This window comes from Mobula hypostoma, chromosome 23 (genome assembly GCF_963921235.1).
Source record: "Mobula hypostoma chromosome 23, sMobHyp1.1, whole genome shotgun sequence".
NCBI classification, from domain to species: Eukaryota; Metazoa; Chordata; class Chondrichthyes; order Myliobatiformes; family Myliobatidae; genus Mobula; species Mobula hypostoma.
The window spans coordinates 11,283,913-11,308,045 of record NC_086119.1 but is presented as its reverse complement, the minus strand read 5'-3'; the positions used below and the strand labels follow the sequence as shown (position 1 = coordinate 11,308,045).

Here is a 24,133-nt window from a genome sequence, read left to right as displayed (position 1 = left end):
ATGCGATGATTTCTTTTTAGTATGGTTGAATGAGGAATTAATAGAAGCCAGAGCATAGATGGAAAATTCCCCCGCTGTTTAGAATAGAGCTGTGGGATCGTCTCTGTCCACCTGAAAGTGCAGATGTTTCAGTTTCATATCTTATCCAAAAGACTGCACTTCCAACAGTGTTGATCTCTTTTGTGTGGCGCCACAGTGTCAGCCTGGACTGAGAATTGAACACACAACCTCATCTCAGAGCTCTGACCTGCTTTGATATCATTTATTCTTCCATACTGAGAGAAAAGTAAATCCTCCTGATTCATTCGGGGACAATATCTCTTTAGTTTGTTTCCAACTGCAAGGCTGGTTTATGGCGCCCGAATAAATCTTATAAGCCCCTCAGTTACCCAACAGTGGGGAACCCTGACACCATTAGCGACGGAATAGTAACATGGTTGGTAAGCCCACAGCCTCACAGGATCAGGGACAAGTGTTTGATTCCCACATCCACTTTGGATACTCTCCCTGTGACTGCAAGGGTTTCCTCCAGGTGCTCTGGTTTCCTCCCACGTCTCAAAGACATGCAGGTCGGGAGTTTAATTGGGCAGTGTAAGTTCCCTGCGCTGTGTGGATGAGAGAGCTGAGGGGAATGTGGGAGAATTAAAAAGGAAACCTTGCAAGCAGATCTTCAGGGTCACAATCAGGTTTATTATTTGCTGACGTATGTTGTGAAATCTATAGATTTGTGGCAGCAGTACTGTGTGATACATAAAAATCATCGTTACATTGTGAAAAATATATATACAAAATAATGTAGTGTTGATGGATTAATTTATTCTGTTCTGAAATCTGATGGTGGAGGAGGAGAAGCTGTTCCTGAATCGTTGAGTGTGAGTCTTCAGACTCCTGTACCTCATCCCTGATGGTAATAATGAGAAGAGGGCACATCCTGGGTGGTTGGATAGATAGACAGACAGACAAAACGATAATTCATGAGGTGGTGTTCATGGGCCTTTCAAAAACGTGATGGCAGATGGGGAGAAGCTGTTTCTAAAGCATTGAGTGTTGGTCTTCAGGCTCCTGTACCTCCTCTCTGACGGCAGTAATGAGAAGAGGAGATGCTCTGGGTGGTTAGATAGATAGATAGACACAGAGAGAGGGTGAGAGGGAAGGGAGTTGCAAGGTAGTGTTCGTGGCCCTTCAGAAATCTGATGGCAGAGGGGAAGAAGCTGTTTCTAAAACATTGAGTGTTGGCCTTCAGGCTCCTGTACCTCCTCTCTGATGGTAATAATGAGAAGAGGACATGTCTTGGGTGGTTAGATAGATATAGAGAGAGACAGAGAGAGGGGAGGGAGGGAGAGAGAGAGATAAAGAGAAAAGTAATGGGAAGAGGGCATGTCCTGGACGGTAGGCGTCTTAATGGTCTTTGACTCATATCCCTCTAAACTTTTCCTGTCTGTATCAGTTCTCCCACAGACAGCTCCCATAAACATAGTGATGAACAGATGGCCAGTTTCTTCAGTGATATTAAATGATGGAGAAATATTGGCCGGGACATGCTGGAGACCTCCCAGCTCTTCTCTGAAGTAGTGTGTCAGTATTTTTACAGAGGGTGGAAATGGCCCTGGTTTAGTGTCTCATGCAAAGGCAATCAATACTCTACTGGCCTGTGTTCAGGATGCTGACGTTGGCACCTGCTATTGCTAGATCTGCTAAACTGGTGCCGTTTGTGACTGTGATTGAGAAGATATATTTGTATATACCTGAGAGATTCTGCGGATGCTGGAAATCTTGAGCGACAGGCACAAAATGCAAGAATAACTCCTGATTATAGGTATCAGCCCAAAACGTCGAGTGTTTATTCCCCTCCATTGATGCTGCCTGACCTCCTGACCAAAATTTCAGATCATAAGACATAGGAGCATAATTAGGCTATTTGGCCCATCAAGCACGCTCCGCCATTCATCATGGCCGATTTATTATCCCTCTCAATCTCATTCTCCTGCCTTCTCACCATATCCCTTGACACCACTAATCAAGAACCTATCAACCATTTTAAATATACTGAGTGATTTGGCCTCTTAGCTGCCGGTAGCAATGAACTCCGCTGATTCACTAGCCTCTGGCTAAACAAATTCCTTCTCATCTTTGTGTTATGTGGATGTCCGTCTCATCTGATGCTGTGCCCTCAGGTCCCAGTCTCATTCACTATAGGAAACATCTTCCCTGCATCCACTCTACCCAGACTTTTCAATATTTGTTCAGTTTCAATGAGATCTCCCCTCTTTCTAAACTCAGCTGGGTACAGGCACAAAGCAATCAAGTGCCCCTCATACATTAACTATTTCACTCCCGGAATCATTCTCATAAACTTCCTCTGGACCCTCTCCAATGCCAGCACAACTTTTCTTAGATTTGAGGCCCAAAACTGCTCACAGTACTCCAAGTGCGATTTGACCAATTCCTTACAAAGCTTCAGTATTACATCCTTGGTCTTATATTCTAGTCGAAATGAATGCTAACATTGCAACTGCTTTCCTTACCACCAGCTCAACCTATAAGTTAACCTTGAGGGAATCCTGCACAAGGACTCTCAAGTCTCTTTGCATCTCTGATTTTTGAATTTTCTCCCTGTTTAGAAAATAGCCTATGCCATTATACCTTGTACCAAAGTGCATGACCATACACAGCTGTACATGATATTCCACCTCCCATTTCTTTGCCTACTTTCCCAATCTGTCTAAATCCTTTTGCAGACTACCTGCTTCTTCAACACTACCTGCCCCTCCACCTTTCTTAGTATCATCTGCAAACTTGGCCACAAAGCCATCAACACAAACAAGCTATCAATTGAATCATCCAAATCATTGGCATATAATGCAAAAAGACTTGGTCCCAGCACCAACCCTTATGGAAAACACCACTGATCTCCAGCACCCAACCAGAAAAGGCTCCCCTTTATTCCTACTCTTTGCCTCCCGCCAGTCAGCAAACTTCTATCCATGATTTTAACATGTTAAGCAGCTTCATGTGCAGCATCTTGTCAAAGGACTTCTAAAAATCCAAGAAAAACAGCATTCATTGACTCTCCCTTGTCTATCATACCTGTTATTTCCTCAAAGAATTCCAACAGATTTGTCAGGCATGATTTCAAGGAAACCCATGCTGACTTCCACCTATTTTAGCAGCTGCCTCCAAGTGCCCCTTAAATTCATCCTTAATAATGGCCTCCAACATCTTTCCAACCACTGTCCTACGATTTCTTCCTTTTACCTCCCTTCCTTCTTAAAGAATGGAGTGACATTTGCAATTTTCCAGTTCTCATGAACCACTCCAGAATCTAGTGATTCCTGAAAGATCATACTAATGCCTCCGCATTCTCTTCCGCTACCTCTTTCAGAACCCTGGGGTGTATTCTATTGGTCCAGGTGATTTATCTACCTTTAGACTTTCCATCTTCCCAAATACCCTCCTTAGTAATAGCAACAACACTCACTTCTGTCCCCTGACGTTCTTAAATTTCTGGCATAATGCTAGTGTCTTCCATAGTGAAGACTGATGCAAAATACTAATTAAATTCCTTCACCATTTCTTTATCCCCCATTACTACCTTTCCAGCATCATTTTCCAGTGGTTCTATATCCATTCTTGCCTTCCTTTTACTCTTTATATGTCTGAAATAACTTCTGGTATTCTCTTTTATATTATTGGCTAGCTTCACTTCATATTTCATTTTTTTCTACCTATGGTTTTTTTAGTTGCCTTCTGTTGGTTTTTAAATGCTTCCCAATCCTCTACCTTCTCACTAATTTTTGCGATATTGTATGCCCTTTCATTTGCTTTTATGCTGTCTTTGACTTCCTTTGTCAGCAATGGTGCTCACCATCCCTTTAGAATACTACTTTAACTTTGGGATGTGTCTATACTGCATCTTTCAAACTGCGTCTCCAAAAATACCAGCCGTTATTGTTCTGCCAACATCCTTGCTAGTGCCCTTTCCAATCAACTTTGGCCAGCTTCTCCCTCATGCCTTTGTAGTTCCACTTATTCCACTGTAATACTCATACATCTGACTTTGGCTTCTCCCTCCTGTGTGAATTCTATCATATTATGATCACTGCTTCCTAAGGGTTCCTTATCTTAATCTCCCCAATCAAATTTGGTTCATTACACAACACCCAATCCAGACGTGCTGATCCCCTAGTGGGCTCATCTACAAACTGCTCTAAGAAGCCACCTCTTAGGCATTCTACCAATTCCTTCTCTTGGGATCCAGCACCACCTGATTTTCCAATCTACAACTATCCTGACATTGCCTTTACATGCCTTTTCTATCTCCCATTGTAAATTCTATCCCACATCCTGGCTTGGAGACTGATATACTACTTCCATTAGGGTCTTTCTACCCTTACAGTTTCTTTACTCTACCCACAAGGATTCTGCATCTTATAATCCTATGTCATCTAACTCTAACCTAACCATCAGCATTCAATTTCATTTTTTACCAACAGACCGACCCACTCTATCTACCTACCTGTCCTTTTGATACAAGGTATATCCTTGGATGTTGAGTTCCCAACTATGATCTTCTTTCAGCCACGGCTCAGCAATATCCACAATGTTGTACCTGCCAGTCTCTAACTGTGCTACAAGATCATCTACCTTATTCCGTATGCAGTGTGCATTCCAAATATAACACCTTCCATCTTCTATTCATCACCCTTTTCGATTTTGCCCCCATGTTATACCTCAAAACATCCCACTAGCTGCAATTTTAACCAATTTCCCCTGGGATTAATAAAGTATGACTATGACTAATTTTGCCCTATTGTCTGCCTGCCCTTCCTCACAATCTCACTACACACGGCCTTTGTTTATAAACCAACGGCACCATCCTCAGCCCTATCACTTTGGTTCCCACTCCCCTGCCAAGTTAGTTCAAACCCTCCCCACCAGCTCTAGCATTCACCTTCCCCCTTTAGAATGCCGTGGACCCGATTTGACTCTGGCATCTGGGAGGCAACATACCATCCGGGTATGTTTGTCACGTCTATGGAACCTGCTTTCTGTTCCTCCCCTATCTCTACAACACTCCTCTTCCTCCCCGTTCCCTTCTGAGCCACAGAAACAGACTCAGTGCCAGAGACCTGCTCGCTGTGGCTTCCCCTTGGTTGGTTGTTCCCCCTCCCCGCTGAACAGTATCCAAAGTGGTGTGTTTATTATTAAGGGGAATGACCACAGCAGTTCTCTGCACAGCCTGTTTATTCCTTTTCTCCCTCCTGACAGTCAGCCAGGTACCTACCTCCTGCAACTTAGGGTTGACAAACTCCTTTTTGTTCCTATCTATCACCTCTCCGTTCTCCTGAATGAACTGAAGGTCATCGAGCTGCAGCTTAACGTAGTCTCTGAGGAGCTGCAGCTCCAGATCCTTAATTCTGTCTCTAAGGTGTACTTCGAGCATATGGAGTTATCAGGGAGAATGGATGACTCCCAAAGTTCCTATGTCTCACACAAGGAATACCACTAACTCTACATCCATTCTTAGCGCACTATGTACTGACAGAAAAAAAATTACTGGAAACTTAGTTACAACCTCCGCCTGTACTTGCCCAAGCCTGTTGAACGGGAGTTGGACCACTTTAACACTGTGCAATACTGAGGGAGTGTGGCACTGTCGTTTAGTACTGTTTACCATTGCTAACTGGTGATTGTTAGTCAATGCACTGACCTTCAAACTGATCTCTGATTGATGAGGGGGTGGACACTACTGCCACCTGGTGGATTACACTGATAGTGCAGGATATTTCCTAAGGATTCAAAGTACTTTACACAAATGTGGCAGTCTAATTATTTTGACAGATCTGAAATCCAACCAAGGTTCGAAGTAAATTTATCATTCAAGTACATATATGTCACTGTATACAACCTTGAGATTTGTTTTCTTGCGGGCATACAGAGTAAATCCAAGAAACTCGCTAGAATCAATGGAAGATCACATCCAACAGGACAAACAACCAGTGGGCTAAGGACAACAAACTGTGCAAATATAAAAGAGAAAATAATAATAATAATTAATAAATAAACAATAAATATCAGGAACATGAGATAAAGAGTCCTTGAAAGTTGAGTGCATAGGTTGTGGGAGCAGTTTGGAGATGGAGTGAGTGAAATTGAGTCTGATGACTTAGGGGTAGTGACTGCTCCTGAGCCTGTTGGTATGGATGCTGAGGCTCCTAGACTTTCCTCCTGATGGCAGCAGAGAGAAGAGAGCGTGTCCAGGCTGGCGGGGGTCCCAGATGATGGCTGCTGCTTTCCTGCGACAACGCTCCGTGTAGATGTGCTCACTGGTTGGGAGGGTTTTACCCATGTGGACTGGCTACTTTCTGTAGGATTTCCCATTTGAAGGCACTGGTATTGTCATACCAGGCAGTGATGCAATCAGTTAAAATACTCCCCACCGCACATTTATAGAAGTTTGTCAAAGTTTTAAATGTCATCCTGAATCTTCACAAACTCCTAAGGAAGTAGAGGCGTTGCTGTGCTTTCTCCTTAATCCACCTACATATGCGCTGGATCCAGGACAGATTCTCTGAAATAACATCAAGGAATTTAAATTTGCTCCACCATTAATCTCCCAATGAGGGACTGGCTCATGGACCTCTGGGTTCCTTCTCCTGAAGTCAATAATCAGCTCCTTGGTCTTGCTGACATTGAGTGGGAGGTTGTTGTTGTGACACCCCTCAGCCAGATTTTCAATCTCCTTCCTGTGTGCTGATTCATCAACCACCTTTGATTCAGCCAATGACAATGGTGTTGTTAGCAAGCTTAAATTTGCCACTGGAGCTGTGGTTAGCCTCACAAACATAAGTGTAAAGTGAGTAGAGCAGGGGCTAAGCTCACAGCTTTGTGGTGCACCTGTTATCATGCTTGTTATCAAATTTGTCTATGTTTTCCCATTTTATGTGCATCCAAAAAGAAAATTTATATGCATCCACTTCATATTTGAAGTGAAAAGTAAAGCAATATTGCCTTCCTAAGAAAGAATAACTGCAGAGGAGACATTCCAGAAGAAGTGCACTCTCCTAATTCCAAGGATGAAAGGGTTGTCGCATCAAAAGAGGCAAAGGAAGTTAGAGTTTAGAAGAATGATAGATAATTTTATTGAAAGGTTTAACATCCTGAGGAGGTATAAGAGGGAAGATGTTTAATTTTTTTCACAAGTAGGGGAGTTTTGAACAAGTTGACGGCTTACAAATTAAGGGGGCAGACATTAACACTGAGATGCTAAGACTGTCTTTGCACAAAGGATAGTAAATTCCTGGAAATTTTGACAGCAGTGAGGTTACAAAAACTAGATTACTGGAAGGGTTTAAAGGGGAAATGAAGGGCTGTGTGCAAAAGCACACACATACATGTGAGAGTTTACCTGTTTGTGTGTGTCATCAAGTCAGACAGTTGAGAAACACAACCTTCAGTCCAATTCATCGAAGGTGCTTTCCTGAGCTGGACCAATTTGCCGGCGTTGGCCCATATACATCTAAACCAAGGGTTCCCGATTATTTTATACAATAAACTAATATCATTAAGCAAGAGGTCCATGGACCCCTGGTCTAAACCATTCCTATTCAATAACCCGTCCACATATCATAGAGTCAGTAGCTACTATAATAGTTACAGTAGAAATGAACAGGCCCTTCATCCCATTTAATCCATGCTCACCTGATCTTCTGCCCAGTCCCATCTACCTGCACCAAGACCTTCAGACTTCTTCCAGTCACATACCTACCTGAACTTCTCTTCAATGCTATAATTGAACCTGCATCTACCATTGGGTGTATTTAAGGCATAGATTGTTGATTGATAAGTGGGGGGTTAGTGTTACAGAGAGAGTGGGGTTGCAAAAAAAAATCAGCCACGATTGAATGACAGAGAAGAATTGATGGGCTGAATGGCCTAAAGCACATAGAACAGTAAAGCACAGGAACAGGAAATCCTGCCCACAATGTTGAGCCAAGCTAATTAGACCTGTAATTAAATCCCTAACTAACTAACCCCTTCTGCCAACACGGATGTCTGTATCCCTCCAACCTCAGCATATTCATGTGCCTATCAAAGAGCCCTTAGACACCGCCATCGCTCTTATCTCCTCCAGCACTCCGACACCTCATTCCAGATACCCTCTCTCTGAGAGAGAGGGGGAAGGTGGGGGGAGAGAGAATGAAGATTGTGTGAGAAAGAGATAGAAGGGGAGAATAAGAGAGAGACAAGACAGAATGAGGACTGGGGAAGAGAGAGAGAGACAACGAGAGCGAGAGAGAAAATAAGAGGGAGGGAAAATGAGAGAGAGATAATGAGAGAATGACTGGGGAAGAAAGAGGTAATGAGAGAGAGAGAGAAAATAAGGGAGAGAGACAATGAGAGAGAATGAAGAATGAGAGAAAGTGAGGGATGAGAAAGAGAATGAAAAAAGAAAAAGAGAGGGAGAGAGAGAATGTGAGAAACAAGATTCAAGATTCACTTATTATTAAAGAATGTATAAATTATACAACCTTGAGATTTGTTTGCTCAAGCAAATAAGAGAATGAGGAATGAGAGAGATAGAGAGGGAAAAGAGGAAACTACATGAATTCTGCTCCAACGTCTTGCAGTGCTGTGACTGCCCGATCAATTTACACATTCCTGCCTCTCTCTTCCCCCTGTACGCAGGCTTTCCCGCAGCAGCCTATGGCCCAGTGGCAGCAGCAACGGCAGCGACGCGAGGCTCAGGTAGGGGCACCCGCGGAAGAGGCGGCTACATGGCATACCCTCAGAATGTACGGGCAGGTAAAGCTCCGTTGGAATTCTGTGTGGCTGCAGCTGTCCATCGTCACTCTCTTGTCGGGTCTCTGTCAGCTCTCGCTGCGCTCTTGGGGGTGGGGGTGCGGTGTGGGGGGGGTGGGAGAGTGGGTTCACCCAAAGCCACAAGCTCCGGCCTGGAATGGTCATGTCCTGGTTCACGGCAACAGGACAGGCCCTAGCTTGGCACATTGTTACCAGGGAGAGTGGGCTGACCAGGCTATTTGGCTTGTTTCAAGAGTTATGGTGTGGTTCTAAATTTAATTCCTATGCCAACGTGTGCTGCTTGCAAACATAAAAATGACTTTCCTAGATTTTGGTGTGCTGGTTTTAACTGTGGTGCTGAGCAGTGATTGGCCAGTTACTGGATCAGGGCCCGTTCAATCCCAAGCTGCTTCTTTTGGGAAGCAATAGAAAAGATTCTGAGGGAGCAAAGATAATTGTTGCCCCTTTAGCAAGTCTTTCTGGCTTAAATGAGAAGAACCCATCTCTCCCTCTTTTGCTTCATTCCATTCATCCCACTCCTAGTCTCTCTCCTGTATCCTTGCTTCCCACCTCTTCAAGCACCGTCTAAGTTTGAGTCTTTCTCTTTCATGTGCTTGCTTTCTACTTTTGCTTTCTCCCACCAACCTTCCTCCCCGTTCCTCCTTTCCTTCACCCTGCCTCCTTTGTTGTCACCTGAGTCCCTAACCCAGCTTCTCACTCACTGTTCTCTCTGTAGATATATTCCTTTGCCCTTTCCCATAGTCCCTTTCTTCACTTTATTTCCTCACCCTCCCTCTTCGTCATCTTTTTTAACGTCTGCTTTCCATTCTCCAAGCCCCTTCCCCATCTCACTTTCCCTTCCCCTCACGTCTTGGCCTGCCCCTCCCTTCCTCCATCCCACACTTCTCCCCTCACTCGCTGTCCCCCTCCCTGTCTCTCTCATTCTCTCTCTCTCCCTCTCTCTCTCATTCTCTCCTCCCTCCCTCTCTCTCATTCTCTCCCTCCCTCTCTCCCTCCCTCCCTCCCTCCCTCTCTCCCTCCCTCCCTCCCTCTCTCTCTCCCTCTCTCCCTCTCTCTCATGCTCTCTCTCCCTCTCTCTCTCATTCTCTCTCTCCCTCTCTCTCTCATTCTCTCCCTCTCTCTCATTCTTTCCCTTTCCCTTTCTCTTGTTATCTTCTACTCTCGCTCACTTTCTCTCTCTTATCTGTCTCATTCTCTCTCTTTCTCACTCGAATTCTCTCTCAATTCTTGCTCTTATTTTCTCGTTCTGTCTCGTTTGTCACTCATTCTCTCTAATTCTTATCGCTCCTATTCGCTATCTCTCTCATTCTCCCATTCTTTCTCAGTCTCTCTCTCTCCCTTTTCTTTCTCCCCTTCCCCTCCATATCCCCACCTACCCTCACCCCCCGCCCCATGTCCCCTCTCATTAGTTGTCCTGCTGTCATTGTCCTAACCAGCTAACCTGGCTCATGATTGCTCTGCCTGGAGTCGGTAGAGATGACGTTAAAACTTGCTTCCATTATTTAATTAGAGTGCTTTTGGTGCATTTTTAAATATATATACTAAAGCATTTGAAAATTCTGTGCCTGAACCATTTAACAATGTTGACATGGGTATTAATATCTTTGCAATATACTGAACTTTGACAGCCATGAAGGTGGCTCTGGTTGGCAGATTTGATGGACTACAGTGGTTCCTGATGTGTACTGGGTGCTGGGATGAGGGCTGTCTGCCAAACTCCACAAATTATCATTACATTCTAGTTCAGCCTCACGGGCTTAGGCTGAATATTTCGTTGACTAGCTCCGGACAAAGCTTTAACTCCTTCTGAAAGGGACTTGGCCAACGTTCTTTGCATTGTCTGCTGTGTCCCGGTGGAGTAAAGCCTCGTTTCGTTACTGGAGAGGGCACATGATGCTCTCCTTTGACACGATGCTGTCCCTTGTACCCCTACGTGGCCACTTACCAGCCTCTGTCTCGAAGGGCAGTGAACAGGAAGCGATAGGCAGGCACTAGGATCACACATGTCACCCCAAAGTGTAAGGACCATTCTCACCTCCCATTGGCTGACTCAAATCACAGAGAGACAGCCACAGCACTTCACCCGCTTTGACTCAGAACCCCTCTTTGTTGCCAAGGCAACCATTTTGTATTGGGTAGCCATTTTGACCCTCTCTTTCTGGAGGACCTACTTGTTTTCCTGCTTGGAACAGAGGGAGATTACCCATCTGCTGAGTGAGGTTATACCCTAAGTCTGAGGCGTCAGGTGAGGAAGGCCCTGTGGTCCACACAACATGACAGTGCCAGAATCAGGAAGAGTATGGTGACACCTCACTGTCATTTTGGAAGCTGGCCCCTGTGAGAAGACCTTAACTTATTGCATGTTAAAAAAATGTCATCACCCCTCCACCCCTTCAGGATCCGAACTATCTCCCACTTCCTAGCTACAGGGCACTGAGACCAGCTGATGATGGGTGGGGTTGGGAGATGGCTGGTCAGAGTATTTTTCTCTAAGCTGCAGAACAAGCATCTTTTCTTGTGTGTTCCAAACATGAGAATGTCCCAGCCCGGGCAAAGTCAAACTTGGCTTCACTCTGGCACTTTCGAGAGGCAAATGGGAATTAGATGAAGGAAGAGAGACTTGATCCTCTGTTTGTCATTGTACAGTGCCTATAAAAAGTATTCACCTTCCCCCCCCCTTGGAAGTTTTCATGTTTTATTGTTTTACAACATTGACTCATCATTGATTTAATTTGACTTTTTTTGACAGTGATCAATAGAAAAAGGTTCAATAGAAAAAGGTTCTTTCGTGTCAAAGTGAAAACAGATCTCTGCAAAGTGATCTAAATTAATTACAAATATAAAACACAAAATAATTGATTGCATAAGTATTCACCCCCTTTATACTGACACACCATATCATCACTGGTGCAGTCAGTTGGTTTTTTAGAAGTCACATAAGTAGTTAAATGGAGATTACCTTTATGCAGTCAAAGTGTTTCAACTGTTTGTGGTAAAAATACACCTGTATTTGGAAGGTCCAACTGCTGGTGAGTCAGTATCCTGGCAAGAACTACACCATGAAGGCAAAAGAACACTCCAAGCAACTCTGCAAAGAGGTTATTGAAAAACACAGGTCAGGAGATGGATACAAGAAAATGTCCAAGTCACTGAATATCCCTTGGAGTACAGTTAAGTCAATCATCAAGAAATGGAAAGAATATGGTACAGCTGTAAATCTGCCTCGAGCAGGCCGTCCTCAAAAACTGAGTGACCGTGCAAGAAGGGGACTAGTTGAGGGAGGCCTCCTCCTGTGGAGGAGTTGTAAGCTTCAGTGACTAGGATGGGAGAGACAGCATATACAACAACTGTTGCCTGGGTGCTTCACCAGTCACAGCTTTATGGGAGAGTGGTAAAGACAAAGCCAGTGTTTGGGGAAAAAAAAAACTCAAATGAAATGTCAGCAAGCGTTTGCCAGAAGCCATGTGGGAGACTCTGAACTCAGCTGGAAGAAGGTTCTATGGTCTGATGAAACCAAAATTGAGTTTTTGGCTATCAGACTAAACACCGCACATCATCAAAAACGCACCATCCCTACTGTGAAGCATGGTGGTGGCTGTATCATGCTGTGGGGATGTTTCACTGCAGCTGACCCTGGAAGGATTGTGAAGGTAGAAAGTAAAATGAATGCAGCAAAATACAGGAAAATCCTGGAGTAAAAATTTCATGCAGTCTGCAAGAAAACTGTGACTTGGGAGAAGAACGTCTTTCCAGCAAGACAATAACCCCAACCATAAAGCCAAAGCTACATAGGAATGGCTTAAAAACAGTGAAGTTAATGTCCAGGAGTGACCAAGTCAGAGTCCAGACCTCAATCCAATTGAGAATTTGTGGCTGGACTTGAAAAGTGCTGTTCACTCATGAATCCTCATGCAATCTGACAAAACTTGAGCAGTTTTGTAAAGAAGAATAGGGAAAAATTGTGTTGTCCAGATGTGCAAAGCTGATAAAGACCTATCCACACAGACTCAAGGCTGTAATTGCTGCTAAAGGTGCATCTACTAAATACTGACTTGAAGGGGGAGAGTACTTATGCAGTCAATTATTTTGTGTTTTAATGATTATAATAAATTTAGACCAATTTGTAGAAATTTGTTTTCGCTTTGACACGAAACAGTCTTTTCTGTTGATCAGTGTCAAAAAAGCCAAATTAAATCCACTTAGATTTAATGTTGTAAAACAACAAAACATGAAAACTTCCGGGGGGGGGGGTGAATACTTTTTATAGGCACTGTACAACCTTGCTTGACGACTCCACTTTACCCGACCAACTCTTCGGTTAGGTAGTGACTCACTGGAGGCCTTTCAGCCCATTGTATCTGCTCTGCAGAAACAATGCAGCAGTAATTTCACTATCCCGCTTCCTCTCCTTGTCGTCTGCTGAAGTTACATCAGCTCTTCTCCCATCGGAAGCTGTGGACTCTGCCTTAATCCTAGTCCCCTGCAAAGTATGTTGAACTTGCTCGATGGAAATGATTCCAACTAGCTATTTATGATTCCTTTAAATTCTTTCCAGTTAATTTCCCAGTTGGTGGAATTGAAAAATATCTTGGAAGGATAAAATTCTTGCTTCTTTCTCACCTCACTCTGACTGACTCAAGAGACAGAGATACACACAGTGCTTCTCACTGTTTGGCCTAGCACTGCTTACTATAGCAGAATGGGTTCTAGTGTCTGCGGGACAATGAAATTCCTGGCCTTTTGGATTCCCAGCGGTGGGAAGGTACCGAGCATTCACCAGTATGAAAGGGAAGAATTGATGCTTTCCTCTAACGATAAAGATTAACTTTATTTGTCACATGTACATCGAAACATACAGTGAAATGCATTGTTTGCATCAAATCAAATTTGTGAGGATTATACTGGGGCAGCCCACAAGATCTGCCAACATAACAGGCCCTCAACTCACTAACTGGTGTCACGTCTGTACATCTCTGGAATGTGGGAGGAAACTGAAGCACCCGGAGGAAACCCACACGTCACTGGGAGAAAATGGAGGAAACCCGCACGATCACTTACAGACAGCGATAGGAATCGAACCCCAATCGGTGATCATTGACACTGTAAAACAGTTAAGCCAACTGCCATGCTATCACCTGGCCCCGGAAATGACCCTTGACTCGCCCACACCTTAGTGTGAGCTTTAATGGAAGAAGCTGAAGAGTTGAGGCATCATCTTCATCACCTCATCCTCAGAGCTTGAACTTTGAGTTTGGTCATGGAAGGTTGATGGGAGAGAAGTGAGGGTGGGAATAAAGCGATGATGGGGAGAGAGGGAGGGGAGGGAGATCAATTCATCTCCACAAACAAACACACTGGAAAACAAAAATCCCATCCCATCATGGGTCTGGAGTATTGGCTTATTTTCTGTAGGACATGCCCTGCAGGACCCCTGGGCTGCTCCCTCAGATCTGCCAGCTGGAACATAATCAACGTAAATACATGACTCTGTCGGTAGGTGTGTGAGTAGTTATGTCTTTTTGTTGTTTTTTTTTATTCCCTCGAATGGTTGGGCCGCTGTGAGAGAGTGTTTCTGAGGCAGTGTTTCCCACCTCTCTTTCACTCGGACCTGCGCACCTCCATCTCAAACACTCTACTGAGCGTGCTCAGCGGGAAGGTTTGTCCTTGCCTCTTAATCCTGTCACATGTCCAACTTCCAACGTTAGCTGCATGTCGCTTGTTCTTTACGAGAGAAAAACAACACACTGCACAAACAGAGAAATGAGAAACATTCATACCTACTTGAGAGAAATGTCTATTTTTCATTCAGTTCTTGCACCCTTTTTTATTTCGATTTCTTTTTGTTCTTCAGCTCCTTGTCTCCAGTTTCATGAAACATCTCCCTCTGTCCTCTCTGCCTGCATTTGCCTCTAGTTTTGTATGTCTCTCTTCTGCCTCTGGAGCTGAGATGCATGCTTATGTGAGATGTCGTTGGCAGCTCCTATAACCATCACAGTGCCAGATCTTCTCGGTACCCAGACCATTCATGTGTTGGACCAAATCCCCCTTTGACTCGTTCCCAAGTATGGAGCCTGACCCCATAACTCATCCCCTCCCCATCTCACCCAGAGACTCCATCCTCTCAACTCGGGACAGGCAAGGCTGATGTGATCAATGATACACATTTGGCATGGCTTCAACTAATGGACCATCTCCCAATGAGCACTGAGTAGACAGGCCAGTGCCAGTTCCTGGTCCTGATCCCAAACCTATCTGCAGTCAGAAGAAGCGGGGTAGTATCCTTGCTACACTCTTGCCATACCCTTACACTGACCTGGGAGTGTGGAAGCCAATAGCAAGGTCGATCTCGGATTCCATCAGTCCTGATGTTCTTCTTCAACCTTCACATATGATCTTCACAAGTTCTGGTGTCCACAGGTGTTGAATCCTCAACAGGACTCAGGACAATGTTTTCTGGAAATACTCCTCAGTTAGGAGATATTCTCTTAAGGGGGAAGTATTCTGTAGTAGGGAGATAAATTCGTTGTAATTACTCAGTAATGCCAAGTTTAAAAACCAGAAAGCGAGATTGTGTTGTTCAGCTGAATCTTTGTAGTGGTCACACAAGGTGAGGAAGAGGGCCCATAACTTGGGCCATGGCAGAATGGCAGACTCACTAGGGAATAATGTATCACGAGTGTTGTACACCACTAGATGGCATAAATTTATGAATTTGTGATACTTGTATATTTAAAGTTCACAATTTGCATTTTACTGCTGTTTGTATGATATCACCATTAACCCATCGTGCCATGTGTTAAAGAAAGGCTTGGGTACAAATCTGTTGGGCTGGGGTCAGACTCTGGTGCAGTCAACCCCCTGAACTTAGCACTGAGCTGAGAGTGGCCGTGGGGAGCCAGATGCACTTTGCATCTGGCTCCTCACTCTGTGGTTGACAGATCAATTGTTTTGAAAGGGATTATCAACCTGGATGGGGAAGGAAAGAGAAATGGTTTGGGATTTTGTCCTTTATCTTAAGTAATATTTATATCTTTAAACAATTTTTTTGACCTGTTCAATGTCCTCATGCATAATTTCAATATTCATAATGTTTTTATAATATTTTGGCATACTTAAACCTGTCTTGGCCGTTTTTAAATGCTTTTGAATTTCATGGACGTTTGAAAAGAGTTGAGGCAGTCATTGACAACAGGCAGCTGCCAAGGCCATTCAGGATGGCTGGAGACTGGGCGTCAGGATCTGCTACCTGAGCCTAGTTGCCTCTTGGGGACTGCTCCGGCTCATGAGGTAGTGACACCTGGTCTCTTCAACCATGAAGGTCTATGCAACTGTGGGGGATTGCTGGGGTGGGAGTAGCAAGCGTGAGGGTGGAGGTGTCTATGTTGAGACAATCCAATCCATTGAAGGCCTCCCTCTTCCTTCACATCCTTTCATAGACTCCTGGTTGTCTTATGCCACCAGCCGTTTTGTTCTTGGCCAGGCGACCACGCTTGCATGTCAGCCAATGAATTGTGATTGCACAACAACCACCATGTTCTGCCTTCAGCAGGCTCATGCTGATTGCCATCTCATCGATGGGTACTGCGGAATACTCAGTTTCATTCCCCTTGTCCAATACCTGCACTGTTATTGATTAAGTGAATAGGTAGTTAACTCTGGACACGTTCACTACCCATTGGAGAAAGGCAGTGCTCCCTTATCCAATAACATTCACTGTTACTGATTAAGTGAATGGGTAGTTAACTCTGGGTACATCAACTACCCATTGGACAAAGGCAATGCTTCCTTATCCAATGATATTCACTGTTATTGATTAAGTGAACAGGTAGTTAACTCTGGACGCATTAACTACCCTTTGGACAAAGGCAATGGGGGGGGGAGGGGTTGAAGAATGGTGAAAGAAAGGCAGACCGTAAATACCATCATTGACCCACTGAGTCAATAGCCACATTCGGTGCTAAGTTGCTTCCTAGTTTTCTCTCTGATTCTCAAGAAGACTGAAGACTTGTGTTTGCTTTGCTGACATTGAACAAAATTGGTTATGGGAGAACGAGTCCACTGTGGTGTCCTCGTTTATACCTGGTAGTCTTATCATGAAGCCAGCCTCTAGGCTGCAACAAGCTGGGAGGTCTTAATGCACCCTTGTAAAATAGGGAGAGGTCCGTTTGAACACCATGATTAAAGCACTAAAATGTTTGAAAGAAAGCAGCTCCCTGGAACCGATACTCTCATCAACCCTGTCTAATAAAAAGGAAACCATACAGACAGTAAGTGGGCAGCGGCAGTGTAGTGGTTAAGTGGGCAGTGTAGCGGTGTAGTAGGCAGCGGCGGTGTAGTGGGCAGTGGCAGTGTGGTTAAGTGGGCGATGTAGTGGGCAGCGGCAGTGTAGTGGTTAAGTGGGCGATGTAGTGGGCAGTGGCAGTGTAGTGGTTAAGTGGGCGGTGTAGTGGGCAGTGGCAGTGTAGTGGTTAAGTGGGCGGTGTAGTGGGCAGTGGCAGTGTAGTGGTTAAGTGGGGGATGTGGGCAGTGGCAGTGTAGTGGTTAAGTGGGGGATGTGGGCAGTGGCGGTGTAGTGGTTAAATGGGCGATGTAGTGGGCAGCGGCAGTGTAGTGGTTAAGTGGGGGATGTGGGCAGTGGCAGTGTAGTGGTTAAGTGGGCGGTGTAGTGGGCAGCGGCAGTGTAGTGGTTAAGTGGGGGATGTGGGCAGTGGCAGTGTAGTGGTTAAGTGGGGGATGTGGGCAGTGGCAGTGTAGTGGTTAAGTGGGGGATGTAGTGGGCAGCGGCAGTGTAGTGGTTAAGTGGGCGATGTGGTGGGCAGCGGCAGTGTAGTGGTTAAGTGGGTGGTGTAGTGGGCAGTGGCAGTGTAGTGGTTAAGTGGGGGATGTGGGCAGTGGCAGTGTAGTGGTTAAGTTTTTGGACCAGCAGCCAGAGTTCTGGTCCATTGATCTGGAGACAGAAATTCGAATCCCACTGTGGCAACCAGGGAATTTAAATTAAACTAATTAAATACAAGTCACTCATAGAACTATTGGATTGTTATTAAAAACCCATCTGGTTCATTAATGTCCTTTAGGAAATCAGTTTTCCTTACCTGGACTGCCTACAGATCTGTGGCTGAATTTGACTGTGCAGAATCAGACTTCACAGGGGATGAACGGTAAATGCTGGCCTTTCCTATAGTGTTACTGTCTTCTGGAGAATAAATGAAACAAAAATCAAAAAGGAAACAGAATGAAGCCATACTAGAGATACAAGAATGCAGTGAACTATTCAGTCCCACAAGACTCTTGCAGGATTTAATGTCATCTAGGATTTTCCATGAACCTTCTTGGGAGATGCAAAGGGACTTGGAATTCTTAGTGCACAATTCCCTAAAGCCTTATTTGCACGTTGAGTAAGGAAGGCAAATGCGATGTTAGAGGACTTGAATATAAAAACAAAGATGTAATGGTGAGGCTTTTTAGAGCATTGGTCTTACATTTGGAGTATTGTGAGCGCACTTGAAGTATTCTTTCAATAAATGTATTGATTAGTTAGGAGACTGTCAAAGAGGGTAGACAGAGTATTGGCTCTCAACAGCTTGGCATCTGTGCACATCCGTTTGTTCGTAGTAAGGTGACATTTCATAAGAACAGAAGGCACCACGTACCCAGTGGTGGGGTGGGCTGCTTGGAGATTTGACACTCGGTGGTGACATTCTCTCCAAAACAGAGGGACAGGTATTAGCCAAATGTAGAGTTCTAGCTTAATGCCTTGACAGTACAAGATCAAAAATAGGGGTCAGCATTATCAAGGCTCTGGTGAATGGACAAGACCAGAAGTGAGCTACGCAAGAGCACCATATGTAGGAGAAGGCATTGAACCCTTCAGATCTGATCCCCTATTCGTAAGAATGTGAGAACTCAGAGCAGGAGTGGGCCACCTGGCCTGTCGAGCCTGCTCCATCATTCAATAAGATGGTGGCTGATCTGGCCATGGACTCATCACCACCCACCTGCCTTCTCCTTACTTACAGTAATTACTTACTTAGCCCATCACACCTTCTGGGGTATAGGGTGCCGACGGCAGCTTGACAGAGTCCTCTGTCCTGGGCCAGTCTTTCAAATTGCCCCCAAGTATAGCTGGTTTTTTTTGATGTAGCTGTCCTCTCCCAGGGATGAGATCTTTGGAGCTTCTGTCGGCATTGCTGTAGCTCTGGGCTTTTATGGGATGGAGTTACTAGCCCCATGCCCAACCCTGCAGTTTTTGTAGCCAGGCTCAGGGACCATCGAGGTGGAGTTATTTTCCCAATAGCCTTTAAATCATCGGCTATGCAAAAATCTATCGAACAGTGTCTTAAATATATTTACTGAGGCAGCCTCTACTGCTGTCTGGGCAGAGAATTCTACAGGTTCACTAGTCTCTGGGAAAAGCAGTTTCTCCTCATCCCTGTCATAAAGCTATTCCCCCAAATCTTGAGGCTGTTTCCCCTATTCAGTATCATGCCCAAGCTATTTCCCTGTCTAATCGTTCGATCCTTCTGTATTAACTATGGGCTTGCAGAGTAGACATTGTCTCTGGGCCTTACACGTGGAAGTAATCCTTCCCTGTTCTTCTACTCTAGGCTCCTTGCAATCACTGCCATACCATGACCCTTCCTATTGGCATGCTGTTTTTTGTCAGCCTCCCAAACTTCATGCTTATTACATTTGTAAGGTTCATCCTTGAATCTGAAAATAGTTTGAATCACTTTAGTTGGGTTTTGATCTTGTAAACAGAGGACGTCAATGAAAGATCAGGAGGAATTTCTGAAATATTTAGAGTAGGGCACCAAGATCTTCCCAGTTAACAGAGCCCATTATTAGATCCCTGGAGAAGACAGTATAAAATTATTAGTTGTATTATCCTTGCATTTGGTCTGTAACATTTTCCAGCACCATTCCTGGATGTCTTGACCCTAGTGCAAGGGCAGAGAGCACACGTTTGCAAATGGGCTTCCTTTGCTGTAACCCACTTCCCGATTTGTGCCACTCTTCAGTGCCAAGTTGACCCGGTCACGCCATCCCTCTACGCTCAGTGTCCACTTTATTAGGCACACCTGTACATCTGCTCATTAATGCAAATATCTGATCAGCCAATCATGTGGCAGCAGCTTGATACATAAAGGCATGCAGATGTGATCAAAAAGTTCAGTTGTTGTTCAGACCAAGCATCAGAATGGGGAAGAAATGTGACTTAAGTGACTTTGACTGTGGAATGATTGTTGGTGCCAGATAGGGTGGTTTGAGTATCTCAGAAACTGCTGATCTCCTGGGATTTTCATGCTCAGCAGTCCCTAGAGCAGGGGTCCCCAACCTGGGGTCCATGGTCTCCTCAATTAATGGTAGGGATCTGTGGCATAAAAGAAGTTAAGAATCCCTGCTCTCAAGTTTACAGAGTATGGTGCAAAAAAAACCCAAAAACCATCCAATGACCAGAATTTTCTGTGGGCAAAAATGCCTTGATAATGAGGGAAGTCCGAAGAGAATATCCAGACTGATTCAAGCTGGCAGGAAGGCTACAGTAACTCAAGTACCTATGTGTTACAACAGTGGTGTTCAGAAGAGCATCTCTGAACGCACAACACATCGAACCTTGAAGTGGATGGGCTACAGCAGCAGAAGACCATAAACATTTACTCAGTGGCCACTTTATTAGTTTAGGAGGTATCTAATGAACTGAGTGTGCATCTCTCACCTGTGTTTTCTGTACACCTCAGCCTGTTGTGGAACTCTCTGGTCCACCGTGAGGGTCATTTGAGATCTTAGCCACGCCTGTCGTGCCAGAGTTACACTTGAAACCACTGAGCAAAAGGAAGTGATTGTCGTTCCTTGCTGTTGCTGAGTCACGTTCCGTGAGAGCAACAAGAGGACATTGGGGGTTGGACATTGTTATATCTCTATGGGATCGAAAACAAATGATCTAAATCAGGGGTTCCCAACCTGGGGTCCATGGCATAAAAAAGGGTTGGGGAAACCCTGATCCAAATGAATTTACAGGGTGGTGAATCTGTGGAATTCATTGCAACAGACAGCTGTGGAGGCCAGGTCAATGGGTGGAGGTTGATGGCTTCTCGATTAGTAAGTGCGACAGAGGTTACAGGGAGAAGGCAGAGAACGGGTTTGAGAGCGATGCTAAATCAGCCATGATGGAATAGCGGAGCTGGCTCGATAGGCCAAATGGCCTAATTCTGCTCCTATGTCTTATGGTCTAATGAAGGGATTCTCATCCTGGGGTTCATGGACCCCTCGGTTAATGGTAGGGGTCCATGGCATAAATGGGTTGTGAACTCCTCGTCGGATGAATCTTTGTTGTTTCTTCATTGGGATTGTGTTACTGGTGTTAACCACCTGATAGCCGATTAACCTGTTATGTGTTTCATACCTAGCTTCTAGTTTCATAAAATCGTAGAATTTGATTAGCTCATTGCTAATAATCAATCAATAGTTTGTTGGTCTGGTTAACTCATTGCTGGTTCGACTCATTCATACGTAGTTTAAATGAACTCAAAGCTGGTTTGCTGGTCAGAGTTAATTCAAGTAAAGATTTTTTAAAAATAACCAATTAGCAATCACTATTCCTTATTGTTCATCAGTCATTCAGGGACTGACTCTAAACAAAACGACTGAACAACCTCTGCATTTTAGATTAAACTAATGAGATGTCTTAATCACACTGCAGTCTCTGAGCAAACAGTGACAGTGGATTGAGGGAATTTAATTCTCTGAACATGACTACCAGCAAATAATGAGTGAAGATTCAGAAATGGCAGTGCTGAGTGCAAAGGCTTCCGACAGGGGCAAGCAGCTGGAGTACTCAGCTGGGAGCAATTGGGCATCACTCAATCTGGTGGAATTCTCTAAAGAAAGTCCTTTTGGAGGAGAGATTTGATTGGCAGGTGTTCTGCATTTTGGTATAATTGAGGAAAAAGAGAGGGATGTGATGGGAGAGCACAGCAGTGGGAATTAATTGGCTTGCGTAACAACCGTTTATGGCTCCTCGGTTAGGCCGTGAGTTGGGAAATCCATTCACATCCACTCGTGTCTCCGTGTCTTCTGAAGAACTGGCCCTGATGTGGTTATTGGTCTCCAGAGAGACAGAAGTTGTTAAAAAAAAAACCAGACACTTTATATTTTTAGTTTAAAGGTTATTTTTTTAGCTTGTATCATCTGCAGGCTTCGCCCAATATTTACTAGAAAATCTCCGCAGGTCAGGCAGCAGCTGTGGAGAGAGAAACGGTCAATAATTTAGGCTATGACCTTGATCTGACCTGCTGAGTCTTTCAAGCATACTCTGTTTTTGCCTCAGATTTCCATCAGGGGTTCATACACAAGTGGCCACTTTTTTAGGTATACCCATACGCCTTGTTAATGCAAATATCTAATTGGCCAATCATGTGGTAGCAACTCAGTGCATAAAAGCATGCAAGCATGGTCAAAAGGTTCAGTTGTTCAGGCCAAACTTCAGAATAGGGAAGAAATGTGATCTAAGTGACTTTGACCGTGGAATGATGGTGCTAGACAGGGTGGTTTGAGTATCTCGAAAACTGCTGATCTCTTGGGATTTTAATGTAGAACAGTCTCTAGAGTTTACACAGAATGGTGTGTGAAAGAAAAACCATCCAGTGAGCAGCGTCTCTGTGGGTGAAAATGCCTTGCAAATAAGAGAGGCCAGAGGAGAATGTCCAGACTGGTTCAAGCTGACAAGAAAGCAACAGTAATTCAAATAACCATACAGTACAACAGCAGTATGCAGAAGAGCATCTCTGAATACACAACACATTGAACCCTGAAGTGGATGGGCTACAGCAGCAGAAGATCATGAACATACACTCAGTGTCCCCTTCATTAGGTAGAGAAGGGACCTAATAAAGTGGCCACTGATTGTGGCATCATATAGCACAGAAACTGGTCCATGCCAACCAATATGCCCATCCAAGCGAGTCCCATTTTCCCCATAACCTTCTAATTTTCTCCAATTCAAGCAACATAGAACACAGAACATCGCACACAGTACAGTCCCTTCAGACCACAATGTTGTGCCAGCCTTTTAACCTACTCCAAGAACCATGGCAGGATACTTGGTAGTGTGGAGGAGCAGAGGGATCTGGGGGTACATGTCCACAGATCCCTGAAAGTTCCCTCACAGGTAGATAGGGTAGTTAAGAAAGTTTATGGGGTGTTAGCTTTCATGAGTCGAGAGGTAGAGTTTAAGAGTCACGATGTAATGATGCAGCTCTATGAACCACTGGTTAGGCCACACTTGGAGTACTGTGTCCAGTTCTGGTCGCCTCACTATAGGAAGGATGTGGAAGCATTGGAAAGGGTACGGAGGAGATTTACCAGGATGCTGCCTGGTTTAGAGAGTATGCATTATGATCAGAGATTAAGGGAGCTAGGGCTTTTCTCTTTGGAGAGAAGGAGGATGAGAGGAGACATGATAGAGGTGTACAAGGTAATAAGAGGAATAGATAGAGTGGATAGCCAGCGCCTCTTCCCCAGGGCACCACTGCTCAATACAAGAGGACATGGCTTCAAGGTAAGGGGTGGGAAGTTCAAGGGGGATATTAGAGGAAGGTTTTTTACTCAGAGAGTGGTTGGTGCATGGAATACACTGCCTGAATCAGTGGTGGAGGCAGATACATTCGTGAAGTTTAAGAGACTACTAGACAGGTATATGGAGGAATTTAAGGTGGGGGGGGGTTATATGGGAGGCAGGGTTTGAGGGTCGGCACAACATTGTGGGCCGAAGGACCTGTACTGTGTTGTACTATTCTATGTAACCAACCTTTCCTTCTCCCATGGTCCATCATTTTTCTTTCATCCATGTGCCTGTCCAGCTGTCTTTTTAAAGTTATTGTTGTTCTTCCTTCAACTGGCGCCGGAATTTGTGGCAAAATTTGTGTTGGTTGTTAATGCAAATGCTGTATTTCACTGTTATGTTTCGATGTGCATGTGTAAGTAAATCTGAATCTGAACCGCTTCGTCTGACAGCTTGTTCCACAAACACAGTACCCTTTGTGTGTGTTTTTTTAAAGTTGCCTCTTCGAGTTCCTATTAATTCTTTTCCACTCCCCATCACCTTTAGCCCGTGACGTCTGGTTCTTAATTCCGTAACACTGAGAAAAAGACTGAGTGCATTCACCTTGTCAGTGTTCTGTGTAAAATAGGTATTCAGCAAGAGAGCTGAAGGAAGTGCAGGGTTTTGAGAAGGGTATTCTGAAAGCAGGAGAAGGGAGACAGAGGGTTAATTGCATTAGGAGCAGGCAGCCAGGTCTTAGTTCGAAGGAGG

General features: G+C 44.5%; 1 protein-coding gene across 12 annotated transcripts in view; it reads left to right on the top strand.

Moving 5' to 3' along the window:
- msi2b (musashi RNA-binding protein 2b) overlaps positions 1-24,133 on the top strand; it is a 650,971-nt gene that overhangs the window by 537,602 nt on the left and 89,236 nt on the right. For 6 of the 12 annotated variants that reach the window (XM_063031625.1, XM_063031624.1, XM_063031622.1 and 3 more), the window contains exon 11: positions 8,689-8,805. In XM_063031625.1, coding sequence (XP_062887695.1) covers positions 8,689-8,805 — 117 coding nt within the window. Of the gene's footprint in view, positions 1-8,688; positions 8,806-14,404; positions 14,480-24,133 lie in introns of all 12 variants that reach the window. The other 6 variants (XM_063031626.1, XM_063031623.1, XM_063031621.1 and 3 more) reach the window with 2 other exon arrangements.